Source organism: Haemaphysalis longicornis, unplaced genomic scaffold (assembly GCF_048455015.1).
Source record: "Haemaphysalis longicornis isolate Haplotype H1 unplaced genomic scaffold, Haemaphysalis longicornis Haplotype H1 scaffold_7, whole genome shotgun sequence".
Lineage (NCBI taxonomy): Eukaryota > Metazoa > Arthropoda > Arachnida > Ixodida > Ixodidae > Haemaphysalis > Haemaphysalis longicornis.
In genome coordinates, this window is record NW_027526422.1 from 23,945,626 (window position 1) to 23,959,183 (window position 13,558).

At 50.9% G+C, this 13,558-nt stretch overlaps 2 protein-coding genes across 2 annotated transcripts; both read right to left on the bottom strand.

Moving 5' to 3' along the window:
• Positions 1-2,340: 2,340 nt before the first annotated feature.
• On the bottom strand, positions 2,341-4,765 carry LOC144146199 (solute carrier family 22 member 12-like). The gene is made up of 2 exons (XM_077678164.1): positions 4,504-4,765; positions 2,341-3,077 (listed from the first exon to the last, which is right to left on the bottom strand). Exons 1-2 carry the CDS (start codon positions 4,763-4,765, stop codon positions 2,341-2,343), a joined length of 999 nt encoding a protein of 332 aa, XP_077534290.1.
• Positions 4,766-5,257: 492 nt separating this feature from the next.
• On the bottom strand, positions 5,258-5,893 carry LOC144146200 (solute carrier family 22 member 6-like). The gene has a single exon (XM_077678165.1). It carries the CDS (start codon positions 5,891-5,893, stop codon positions 5,258-5,260), a length of 636 nt encoding a protein of 211 aa, XP_077534291.1.
• Between the last annotated feature and the right edge of the window lie 7,665 nt (positions 5,894-13,558).

Here is a 13,558-nt window from a genome sequence, read left to right on the forward strand (position 1 = left end):
TCGCCCTTCAAGGAGCGCTTAGTAAGGCGCCAAGTTTCTGACCACAAGACTAGCAGGATGCATTGGTTGCGCACGGTTCTTTTCAGGGAAGCATGGAGGTTACTGTGCATTGCAACGTTCTTCCAGAATGCCTCCCTTCCCGTAACAAGTTTTCTTTTCCGTGTTTGGCATTATATAGTGAATGTGAAAGCATTGGTGTGTACAGTCGAACCTCGTTATAACAAAGTAATATGGAAGCAGTAAATCAGTTCGTTATATCCAACATTCGTTATAACCATAGAGGTAATAAGCGGCTCTAATAAATCGGCAATCTGGCTCGCGCAACAATCCTAGATAAAAAAACGCATTGTTCTAGGCTTCGAACCCACCATAATTATCTGTCTCCTTGTGACATTTCAAACTAAACAGACCGGAACGCGAGAACGCGAAATTACAACAGAACAAAGTTCGTTCGGCAAAACAGGCCGGCCTTCTTATTTACTTGGAGGATTTGGCCTTCGCCTGGTGGCTTTTCACAGTCTGTGAGGAATGGAGTTTTTCGCAGTGTACGTGGATGCTGCGAGACACCAATAAGAGGAAGACGTCTACGCGGCGGTGGTGGTGACAGCCACGACGGGAGGCACGAAGGCGGCGGTGAGCGTTCGCGCCAAGAAAACACATGAGGCCGAGGAGGTAGCGGTAGCATTCGCCCTAGTAGATTCCGGGTGCACGACGGTCCTCTGCGACTCGAAAACGGCAATCCGCAACTATGCCAAGAACAGAGTGTGCGGTGAGGCCGCGCGCTTTCTGCGCAAGGCCGAAGCCAACGGCAGCTTCAGTAGAGGAAGTGTGGTGCTCAAGTGGTTCCCGGCCCACATGGGTAGAACCGTGGTGGGCCAGGGGGGCAACGCGAACCACAACGAGACGGCCAACGCCGTCGCGCGAAGACTTGCACGCCGCGCGACGAACAGCGACCAGGCCGCCTCGGACGACGTGGACGCAGGCGCCGAAGGCTACGACGGAACCAAAGATACGATGACCAGCTACAACGACGTTGTGCGGTGGTACAGACTGTGTCGACGAACGATGCCGCCTCCCCACCCGAGGTTGACTCGGGATGAGGTCGTATTATACAGACAATTACAGACGGACTCCGTGATCACCCCGGTGCTCGCGAAGTACATATGCCCAATGGTGTACGACAGTGATGTGTGCAAACTCTGTGAGTGTGAGCGGGCCACGCTGACCCATCTCATGTGGGACTGTAGAATCAACGCGACGAAGGCAGCAGAAGAAACGACGCTTCCACCACCCTTAGAGGCGGCGAAGTGGACTCATGACTACGACGTGCAACGCCAGGCAGTCCCGCAGGTCTCGGCGGCCCTAGGTTTGAAGCGACCGAGCGACCCCGTTGAGGGGAGGGGGAGCGGTGGCTATCTCCGACCCAAGCGGGGAAGCAAGGACGCAAGCCCTAGGGTCCAGCCGAGACGACGTCCAGGCCGCGTCACGGCTAAGATGAACCTCTCGTGAGAGGGTCGTCCGAAACCGCTCTGCAGGCGACTAAGTTGCTCCCTCTCTCTCTCTATCTATCTCTCTCTCCCCTCTCTCTCTCTCTCTCTCTGGCTCACAGTGTCCACGCAATAAATGCCTTAAGCTACTAAAAGAACGGTTTTGTCTCGCCTTTTTTTAAATATTGCTTTTATTATGCTAGCTGTGGAGTTTTGAGCCTCGCGGAAACCAAATATTTCTTCGTTATAGCTGATATCGCGCGGCTCTCGAGATTTCGGTTTCGTTATAAAAGAGTAGGTGTCATTGAAATGAAGCGGGACCAAACAAACTTCGCATTTATTTCCCTATATCCGAGAATTCGCTATATCAGTGTTCGCTATAACGAGGTTCGACTGTAATGGATTGCTTGGATTGATGGAATGAACTGTAATGGATTGATTCCTTCGGTGCCAGTAAAGTTCGCTCTCCCGAGTGCATGGTTGCCCAAACCCGGACACATTCGAACAACGTTCGCCATCCTTTTCATTTATTTGATTATGTTACAGCTAAAGACATTACTACGCCAATGAACGAAAACGCGCCGTTTTTGTTGACGGCGGGGTTAATATGACCGACGCTGTGAATGGTTTTGTAGCGTGCTGGTTTTTTCACTCAACGATCCGATTGAAGCAAAAAATTACCATAACGCTTAAACAATTCGTACCTGACAAAATTGCAATATCAGAAATCACTCGTTGAGTTCGAATGCAACGAAATAACTCTAAGCGGACTAAAGCGCAGGAATATTCCGTCCATACAGGAGCCGAAGGGCGCTTGGTCCAGCCCGTGTGGACGCACTCTTATCGTCCCGCGCTACGAAGCTCGTGCCGCCGCGGGGCCTCCCCTCGCTGTCTTCGACACGATGCTCCTGGATCGTCCGCTCTTGGAGCCGCCGCGAATGTCCTCCTTGCTTCGGGCCAATCTGAGCGGGGAGTGCAGATTCCACTTGTCGTCCTTCAAGCCGCGAATCGTGTTGGCCAGCGGCAGCCTCGTCGTCTCGGGCAGGGAGAACGCAAGCCGGGCGAAAAGCAGCAGGAGGACGGCGGCTACGGAGTAGGCCACGCCCCGCAAATGCAGGGTGTAGACGTCATTGAGGAAGGGCCCCGCAATGGCCCCCATCCGGCCGCTCACGTAGCACAAGCCCACGCCTGCGCCCCGCACCACCATCAGGTAGAGCTCGGCCGAGTAGGCGTACAGCGTGGTCACGGTGAACTCGAAGACCAGCAGCCACGACACGGTGACCCCCGAGTCGACCGCGTACTGACCGCGGTACACATCCACCACGGCTAGGGATCCGGCGATGACGGACAGAGCCGCCATGCTGTAGACCAAGGACAGCCGACTGCCGATGCGCCTCAACACGTAAACGTTGAAAGGGAACTGGACGATCTTCAACGCCAGGAGAGCGAAGCGTGGCACCCAGCTTGTCCGCATAACGTCTCTCGTGCTAAGGTGGAAGAACATGCCGAGGGTGGTGCACCAGCAGCCGAACATGATGATGGACCGGTTGCGCAAGGTCGCGTCCGCAACCAAGTCTGAGACGTGGGCATCTGCAAAAGTAATTGCGTGTATGCTCGCAGCGCGCGGACACTTGCGTCCTGATGAACGTACAATAACAGCGGTGAATTAACTCTGGCAAAGCTTTCACAGTTAACAATCGGCAGATAGCAGCCCTGTAATTCGATTCCTGGTGAGCGATCACGGGCAAACAATCCTCATTTGCTCTTCGATCCCCTTCGTGACATGACCTGCTTTAACCCGCTATTTTACCGTCACTCCCGCCCCCACCACAGAGTTGCTGACGTGAAGCCAGCTCTTTCCCTCTCCTCCTCCCAATCACACGTTCCCTTCCATTTCGCGTTCACTACGTTGTCATCGTCAATGAGCCTAGATTATATATACACGTGGTTCTCCAGCGGGCAGGCCCAACTTCCCCCTAGCCAACTGAGACGATGAACCTCTTAGACTGCCCTGACACGTCACCGTGTATGCCACACGTTTTGTAGAACAACATTAGAAATAAAACGTGATTCGCAGAGCAGGTAAAGCGAGCGGTCAGTATGTTCATCCCATGCCTCAAGCATAGCTACGCAATCGAAGATGCAGTGGACATAAGTGTACATGCTGGTAGGCAACTGGCGTTCCTCCATGTCAGAGCGTTTTACCTGAGTCATAGAGTTTCTCACTGAAACACTATGACCTGAGTGACTGTGCATCGTGGACGTTCCTTGTTCGGAATCGTGCAACTCATTGAGGAGATCCATCAAGTAGATTTCGACAAGGGGGCTTCCGAGAGGAGACGAAGCACATGAAACCCCATGCGATGAAAATTTTGAAAGGAATGTGCACCGACCGTTTACTCTGTAGAAGATTACACCTGTTACGACAGCGACTTAGAGGTGGCAGCATGGAACAGGCTGCTTAGGTCCGTTATTTTGCTAGGCGTACTCCTGTCCTATCACCGCTATTCTAGCGCGACTACTTGACCGCAGACCATGTCTCCCTTACCGACAGACAAACACCATCTACTTCTAACCACAGTCAGTTCTTTTACATCAGCTCGAGTGTGTAAGGGAGCCTTGTTTAATGTCGTACTTCACTGAATCTAACTATCAATATAAATGTCATGCTTCTTAATTAGACATAGTAAATAATCCATCTAGAAGCCTCGATATTGTGGTCAAGGACTTCTTAAATTTATAGTATTATATCAAAGAAATGACGTAAAATAAGCATTTAGTGACCCGTATTCAAGTCTGACTGCAAGGAATGTGCAGAGCGGGTATGTGAGTTCGTAAATTCAATGAGCGTAAACATAACAAGCAGGGTCGCATTGCTTACACACCGACAAGAAAGAAAATGCCCTTTGGGAACGCCTAACTTTATGTAAGCGTTCCTGTTAAGTCGACGTACTGCACTTTGCCAACAACAACGGGATAGTAGACTGTAGGTTGCTAAAGAAAGAGCGGGAAGCACCTCGGTCCGACAGAATGGCGTCGACCTTGGGCGGTTCCTCGTGTTCCAGCTGCTCCTGCTGCTTCTTAATCTCGTTCCGAAGCGCCTCGAGGCGAGTCTTGAAGGCCTTTTGCTCTACCTTGTTCACACTCGCCGCCCACTGCAAGACGCTCTCGGCTTGGCGTACCCGCGTGGTCGCCAGGAGCCAGCAGGGTGACTCCTTCATCAGGTACACCGCCATGACCAGGACAGTCGTGGGGGCCATGTACGCGGTCTGCGCCATCTTCCAGTGCCGAACGAAGGTCACGACGAGCTCGCGATATATCGCAGACGTCACGCCGGCCCATAGAGTTTCATACTAATAATACTAGAGGTAAATCTGGCGCCACTGTCTAGGGGAGCCGCGCTTCAGCGAGCGTGCCGTCATGTACCGGGCAGGCACGTTCCACTTGTCCTTGGCATGGCTCACGAACAGGCTGAAAAGTTGGCTTTGGCTGCAAAAATGCAACAATATTACTGCAGGAAATTAATCAAATTTGTTCTGTTATTATAAAATTAAAGCTCCAGAAAGATTGATTTGTCAGGGATTATTTAGAAGCTTCATGGAAGATGAACAAAAAAACAATGTTACCCCTTTTGGCTTCAAGACGAAAAAGAAGCCATGTGGCTAACCAAGCCAAGGAGGCGAGGAACGTCGCTAGCTGCAATGGCGCCGCCCACGGCGGCCCGCGAATGCAGCGCCAGATTTCCCTCTAGTACATATTAGTATGAAACTCTATGCGCCGGCCCCGGACACGGAGAGAGCGCAGAACAGGGCACTGTGGTCGGCGTCGGTGACCTCGACGAGCAGCACGATGGACGTGACGGTCGTGCTGGAGGCCGCCATGGACAGAACGAAGCGGAGGGCGGCGAAGACCGGTATGCTGTGCGCGAACGCGGTCGCGAAGCCGGCCAGGATGAGCAGGAAGATCAGGATGCAGTGGACCGGCCGGCGCCCGATGCGGTCGGCCAGTATCCCGGCACCGGCACCGCCGAGCACGCCGCCAGCCATGTACCCTGCCATCAAAAGGGAAAGAATCCAGCGCCGCTCACACACGAGGTCCCAGGCGCTCACTATCGAACGCTCTCCCGCGCCCGGCTCGTAGTCCCAGCCGGCGTCACAGGCCACGAGCGCGCGGTTGCCAGTTTCAGGTTCATCCGGGCCGGGAAGCGGGGGCTCGTAGCGAAAGCAGTGGCTGCGATGCTCTCCCGTGGCATCGAATGCAGGCACGCTGGCGTTCTTCCACGTCTCCAGAGGCAAGTTTGAATAGGCCGCCGGCGCCCTGCACCAGTGCTCGACGGGCAGCGCCAAGTCACTGGAAGCCAGGGAGTGCACGATGCACGTGAAGGCGGCCAGCAGGGTGCACAACATGACCAGCCACTGGAAACGTCCTTGTCCAAATATTAGGATATGCTCCTGCGGCGATGTTAAGCTGGAAAGGGGGGAACCTTGGGGCTGTGGTCCTTCTGGTGATAACGGGGACGTTGAAGATGACCCGGGCGGGTTGGAACCTTCGGCTTCCGCTCCTTCCGGGGGCATCGGAGGCGTGATTGAGGACACGAGTAGATTGGAACCTCGGGCCTGCGCTTTTTCTGGGGACGTCGGGGAGATTATTGAGGACACGAGTAGATTGGAACCTCGGGCCCGCACTTTTTTTCTGGACATCTGGGTCATTGTTGAGGACGCGGGCAGTTTGGAATTCTGGACCCGCGCTCGTTTTGACGGCGTCAGGGACATTTGCGGCGGTGGGGTAGGTTGGAAACCTCTGGCAGCCTGGCGTGGCCTTTGTCGTTTGGTCGAGGCGGCTGTAGGACCTGGACAGAGTAGCTGCGAAAGGCAACTGCATCGGCGCGCTAGGATTTTCTTCTTCGAAAGCTGTTGTTGTTGTTGTTGTTCCTTTGTTTGTGGCGCATGCCCACTTGGGGGATTGGCCAGGATCGGGGGCTTCATTGGGACTAATGGCCCAATTTTTAAAACTAAGATTTAGAGAAAAACATTTTTTAGAATAATCGCGCAACAAACATACGAATTTGTAGAAGAAAAGTGCGCACTATGCGGGAATCTTCAAGAAAAGGCTATGCGGGAATTTGGGAGAAAGCACTCTTCTTTTATCGGGGTAGAGCTCAACTAAACTCACGAAGAGCGGCTAACAAGATAGGCGCCTTGTCTCTGCGACGTAGGTGTGGACGGCTGTAACCAAATTCTTGTGTGTAACCCCAGCAAAACGGCACCAAATGAAAGTAATACCGGCATTGAAAGGGTAAGTCCAAGGCGGGGAATTGGCTCCGCGAGTTATTTTATTCTCATTAAAAAGAAACCGCGGCATGTGAGAAAAAATGTTCTATGGTTTCAGGTTCATCACAAAGACCACAACGACCAGAGGAGGTGTGAGCAGCGCGGTGCATATAGAAGTTGAGCTGAGGAACTCTACAACGTAAGCTAGTTGAAGTAATGGCGAGTTTCGCCAGACGTTGATGCCGACGTATCCGTGCTCCCGCCAGTATAGAGGGAAATGGACAGACGTCGATCGGAGGGCCTTCTAGTGATGACCACGCTAAAGAGTCTGCTTCTTCATTCGGCCATAATCCCTTATGACCAGGCACCCATATAAGGCGGATTTCTCGAAAGCGAACGGCTGCGCGAGCGGGTGCCCTGGTAGTCGATGCTGCTAATGATGACCATAAGAAAAATTGTCACCGCTTTCTAAAGGTGCCCTGCCTTGGAGACGGGGGACTCAACTCTGGCGAGAAAACAACCTAGTCGACTCTACAGAACATAGGCGACTTGGGGGTAGCCGTCTGAAGAACGGCTTTCGCCAAAAAGAGTAGAAAGAATGAGACAGAGCACTGAATCTCAGAACAGAGAGAGACTTATATTTTTCAGGCGAGTAACTGTACAGGCACGGGAATGTGAACATTGACGAGAAGTAACAAGAAAATAGTACAATTCGAGAGAGTGAAACGTTGCAGAATGATACGAACATGGAGCGTTAACAACTAACGTTGCAAACTAGAGCAGTTAACTAAACACCAAAACATAAGCAGTTCGATGCATATGTAAGACATGAAAGCATTACGATATTCACCGACCGGGCCGGATGATGCACTGCTGTCCAGAGGCAATCGAGATACCTATGAAGCGTTGTTTCAGTGTAGGACAGGACATCCGAAGACGATCAGTGGGATTCAAGAACTCAGAACACGTTGGAGTCCTCATAGACGCTGGTCGCCAATGATGATGTATGCGCGGACAAAATCCACCTTAACATCACGACATTCCAGTGACACTGACTTGCAATTGCACGGGCGCACCTTTTATACCCGCGCTAACGCGGCGAAAGAAAGAAAAATGTCTAAGCTTGCACCAAGTCCCGCAAGGCTTGAAGCAGATGGTATACGCCAGGATCTTTACATTTTTTGACAACGTTTTCGACTGAGGGCCTTTTACGCCCCGTATCAATGATTTGTTTTTTAGCCTCCTCACGTCCTTTTAAATTAAATTTTACTGACTGAAAGACCACTCACTCTGACATGGCGCCCTTTGGCCTCGATGCCCTTGTGCCATAAACACATACATACACATACAGACCACATCGAAGCTGGAGAATTTCTTTCTATGTAGGTACTGAAGGACACACCAAGAGAGAGAGAGAGAGAACTTTATTTGAGCCCAAACTGGTAGAAGGAAGGGGGTGACAGGGAGGAAGTCACCTAGCCTTCCCCGTTAGATGGCGGCCATGAGCCCGTGGGCCCTAGCGGCATCTTCCGCCAGCTGGACGAGTAGTTGTTGTAAGTCGGGATGAGAGCTGAGCAAGGCGGCCTCCCATTGCTCCTAAGTCCTGATGTTTAATGCTCTATTAGGTGAACGAGGTTTCTGTGGGCATGTCCATATATGTGTTGTAGGGTGGCTTTGTCTGCACACCACTTGCATCTGTCGGAATACGTGTCTGGGTAATATCGGTTGTAGAGCACAGGGTTGGGGAAGGTGTTCGACTGTATTCGTCTCCACGCAACCGACTGCCATCTGTTGAGGGAAGAGTGTGGTGCAGGGTACTTGAGGCGACTCAACCTGTAGTGGTGCGTAATCTCCCTGTACGTGACCAGTCTGTCTCTGCTCCCCGTGAACGTAGGCCCGATGTCTCCGTCGAGGTCAGCCTGGTTGCCGAAATCTCGGGCTGCCTCGTGAGCCAGTTCATTCCCCGGCAGGGACGAGTGCGCTGGTGTCCATACAAGGCGAACATGCCTACATCTGTCGCCAATAAACGTAGAAAGAATTTTGGCCGCTGGCAGGGATATTCGTCCCGCCAGGAAGTTTCTTATTGCCGTCTTGGAATCAGACAATAATTTTGGCTTCCGTGCTAGCTATTGCGAGCGCAATAGCCGCTTCTTCCGCCACCTCAGGGTGCGTCGTCCGGATCGTGCCCGAGGTCACTGAGTTTCCTTGCTGGTCTACCACGGCTACGGCCGCAGCCGGTCGGGCGTGATAATCCACAGCATCCACATAGAGGACATGTGGGTTCCCGCACAGCTGCCGGTGAAGTGCAGAAGCTCTGGCGGTTCTTCTGTTTTGATGATGATCCGGGTGCATATTTCGTGGTATGGGAGAAACGCATTGTATTAGACTTTAAATTGCTTAATTACGTGCTCCGTCGTCGCTTTTTACTGTGGTATTTGTAGTCATCATCATATCCATCTATATTGTCGCCTTCCTCGTAAGCGACTGGCGGGCCCAGATCGTTTATTCCCGAGGCTTCTTTTTTGTGAGAGTTTGCCTTACGGAATAAGAGTTATATGTACAAATTTCTCCCAAAGTGGAACGCGTCAGCACGCGCTAGAACCGGCGGCAACCAGCTTCGCGAACTGGGCGTCTGTAGCGCGAGCTGTCTCATGCTCTCTGAGGCGCGGACGCGCATGAACTGTTTTCTTGGTATTTTTGCGAGCGCCACGCGTAAGCCTGGACGACGCCGGGGGCTCACATAAAACGCGTGCTCAAGTGCGGGGCAAACTGTAGGAGTAACTATGAGCCGGAGTGTTTTTATAGGGCCGCACACCCTCAACCGAGGAGCCTCTATCGTACACCAGCATGCTCAAGCAGCAGAACTCTCCTGCTTTGTCCACAAATCAGCATTACTTACATTACCTCCCCGGTGATCACGGTCCATCCCCTTACACCGCGCAGCTGAATCTATCCAGGCCTCGCTCGCTGGCACCATTATTCCCTATGTATCACAAGTCCGCATCCTCGGATTTATCATACATTCAACTCACAGCAGCACACACACCGTCGCCCAGCTTCGCACTTAAACCATAGATCATTGGCCTCACTAAACACATCACGACGCGTAAACATGGCCTCGTTTAATCTGACCGCGCGCCTTGACCTCCTTCCTGGCTTCCTCATCTCTCGCTTCTGCTACCACCTACCGTACACCACCCACACCCTAACGAAACAGCAGTACTTGTACGCTCTTTAAAGACGTTCCTATCGTGCAGCGCTTCTCTTGCCTGCACACGCACCTACCGAACAACTAGCCGTAGGTCTGCAAAACACGGTGACGGAGCTACTCGAAGCGCATCGCACTGCCCGAATCACTCGCCTCTCCCAAACGCCCACCGACCGCTATATTGTTAAACAGGCGCATCTCAAGTCACCCCTTCTACTCGATCCTCTGGCTACTAGCCCTCCTTGAATCAGCTCCAGCATCCATATCAAACCCCTTCCTCGCAATATGAACTGACCCGCAAGCTTCAACCACGGTGCTCACTTCGACTTCAGTCACCGTGGAGGAGGCGGCAATTTCCCTCGGTCTTACCCAAACACTCACCCCTCTCGTTATGTCATAATAATCGCAACACGCCATCCTAAATTACCTCAAGAGCCCCATTTCATCCCTGGCCCTCCGAATTCTTCGCACTCGACCCCCTCCCGAGCCCGTGACGCTGCTGTGGACCCCGGCCCACATGTACGGGCATTGGTGGTAATGAGGCTGCCCACCATCACGCCCGAGCTTTGACACCCCGCGCAGGCGCTTATTGTACACCTAAACACGGCGTTCCCTAGCTGTTCCATTCGGTACTTCTCACGGAAGGGCAGGACTTTAGGAATGAATGTAATCCATTTTCGAACAGAAATATCAGAAGTTTGTAGCACGTGTTTTGTCATGCTCAACCGTCGTAGTCTTATCCTAATGGAGACTAACCTTTGAGTGCACTACATCGAGCGATCTTCGTTCCCGAGCACGTCCAGAGCAGATGCTTCGCATCCGCCTGAGCCACCGGAGCCGAACTCTTGGTTTTGGTTCCTTGGTCTTCTGTTGCGAATCACTAATTCAATGTAACTGAAGGTGCAAGGGCCACCCCAGCCCGAAGCCTCCGGAGAGAAATTAATTACTGCTATTCATAATGCTGTAGATTTGTCCTCACAAATAGATGCTTTATTCATAGATTTCGCCAAGGCATTCGACAAGGTCCCTCACATCCACCTAATGGAAAAACGTTCTGCTCTTAATATCAACACTAAGTCCACAGGTAGTTCAATAAATTCCTAAACCATCGGTATAAGTCAGTAACCATTAATGACCATTCCTCCCTTTTCACTTCCGGTGTCTTGGGTCCTATCTTATTTTTATTATATGTCAATGACATTAACAGGAATATCTCTTTTACTATGCGATTATTTGCGGATTACTGCGTTATCTATATACAAATTAAAAACCCCAAGATTACTTATCCTTGCAAGCAGGCCTTAATGAACTGACAAAATGGTGTAGGGATTGGGAGATGGAAGTCACTGTGCCCAAAACTAACGCCATAGCATTTACCAACGCTTGTACGTCAGAGCCCGGTAACTATTTTTGTAATAGTATGTCCCTACATGCCGTAACCGTGGTAAAAACTCATGTGTCCACACAACGTCTGATCTAACCTGAAACAATAACCAGCAAACCATCTAAATCATTCGGATTTATTAGGCGCAATCTGCATTCAGCTAACACGTCCACAAAGCTTCTGGCTTACCAAATGCTATTTCGATCAATGAACATGCCGCACTAATCTGAAACGTTCATCAGTCGTAAACTTGAAGCACTCCAAAATAAAGCTGCCCTATTCATTCTCAGGAACAACTCCCGAACATAAACATAACAGAAATGAAAAAAATCCCTGAACTTACCACCTGCACAACAACGCCGGCTTCATAGTCGTTTTAATCGGTATAAATGGGAGTCACTGAGCTCAGATGCCGAGTTGTTTCGGTGTCTGCGCTTGTGTTGCGCGGTGGTGTAGCCCCGAGCTACCACATCAGGATGGCTAGGTTCCGCTGTCTCACCCTTCGAAAGACGCTTTTCTCCGTTTTCTTTCTGTCGACGCGCGCCGGGCCACAGCAGCAGCGTACGCCGCTCTAGCCCGACCGTGGCCGACGCTGCTGCGTTCGGGATATCGCCCCCGCGAATTCCAGGTAACGGCTAGCAGAATCACTGGTTTCACTCTTTGTAGAACCAAGTGACGTCACATGGGCAATTTTTGTGGGTGTCGTCTGAAGCTTTGCTTTCCAACCACCTTCACGGCGTGGATCTGAGCCAATTTTTTGAAGACGATAGTCTTTTTTGGGCTACTTAAACCCAAAAATTTTGGTCTGTCTGTATGTCTGTCTATCTGTCGCTCGATTCAGCCACCCGGCCAAAGTAAAACAAAGCCTGCGCAATAGTCTTATATAGTCACAGCTAAATCTACCCGTCTAAGTCCAGTGTAATGTTCATACTTGTCAACATTGTTGAAGAAGAGCAAGACATTAAGCAAATATAAGACAACAAATTAAGGTAGGAGTGATATTTGCAGTGTTCCTTTATAAAAAATCATACATGCTTGATTTTTGCGAAATTAAATACTTCATCAACTGCAGAAAAAAAAAATTCACTCCGCCGTCGCCTGCTGTCGCCCGCGACACTATAGCTTCTGGCGGCATTTTAAGAATTCAAGCGGCAGCACTTACGAAAGGTTCCACTAGATAGGTTCTACGTTCTGCTTGGAACGCACGTGGACTAGGGCATAGAGTTTCTTACAATATACTCTATGGACTAAGGTAACGCGGTTCTATAAAGGTTGAAGTAGGGCGACTCGATTCACGCGCGTCAACGCCGTACGGCAGTTCTGGCATCGAGGAACCTGGCTTGGAGCAGTGAAACGCGGTAAATTTAAATTGACTTAAGTAAACCTTTGGCGTCTTTACCTTGGCAGGAGCGCGACGCAAGAGGAACAACATGAGAGGTGAGCGGGAAAGCGAAGGGAGGCATTTACTTGGCAAAAGTCGATGAAGACTGTCGTCTTTTGTCGACATTTGCAACGAAAGGAGCAGATACGCTACCAATTTTTTATGTACCATTACTGCGTAACTATGCCTTTCGACATGAATGTGTTTGCATTTATATTTCCGTGAGTGTTGCTGGTTTTTTATGTTATAATGTGTTTGTTTGTTTTTTCACCCCCACCCCTGTGTAACGCCCGCAAGGGTCTTTAGGACAAAGGAATACAAATCTCACCCACCCAAGAAAAATTAGAGGGAGGGGAGCAGACACACGGGAAATTAGTGGTTGGAAAAGATGGAGGGCGGGGGGGGGGGGGGGTAGTTTGTGTGGTGTGTTTGAATCGTTAATGACAATCACATAAAACGAAACAAGGACATCCTTGAAACGTCGTATGTCAACGATTGACGGACGTAATTACTGCGTGGCATAGAAGCAGACGTTGTTTCGAGCTGCGAATTCGAAATGAGAATCTTGTAGCACGTAAAAAAGGACGAGCGACGACGGGACACGGAAAAGTGCGACACGAACAATCGTTTAACGATGTCACGTGTTTTTTCATTCGTCGTCGTTTCTTACCCGCAATAAGCTTGTCGTTCAATAATGTACCAACTACGCCCAACGTTTACGTTAACGGGACCCTGCAACACTTTCGATAAACGCTTTCACTCTTTCCTTCGCGTCTGGAACTACTGCAAAATCTATAGTTATCGCCAGCACGTACAGGCACTGCGTGA

Bases quoted from the DNA above. Each gene is read 5' to 3' on its own strand.
- LOC144146199 (XM_077678164.1), bottom strand. From the start codon at position 4,765: ATGGCGCAGACCGCGTACATGGCCCCCACGACTGTCCTGGTCATGGCG. The intron at 3,078-4,503 runs GTGCTTCCCGCT...TTACTTTTGCAG, and splicing joins CGCCATTCTGTCGGACCGAG to ATGCCCACGTCTCAGACTTG.
- LOC144146200 (XM_077678165.1), bottom strand. From the start codon at position 5,893: ATGTTGTGCACCCTGCTGGCCGCCTTCACGTGCATCGTGCACTCCCTG.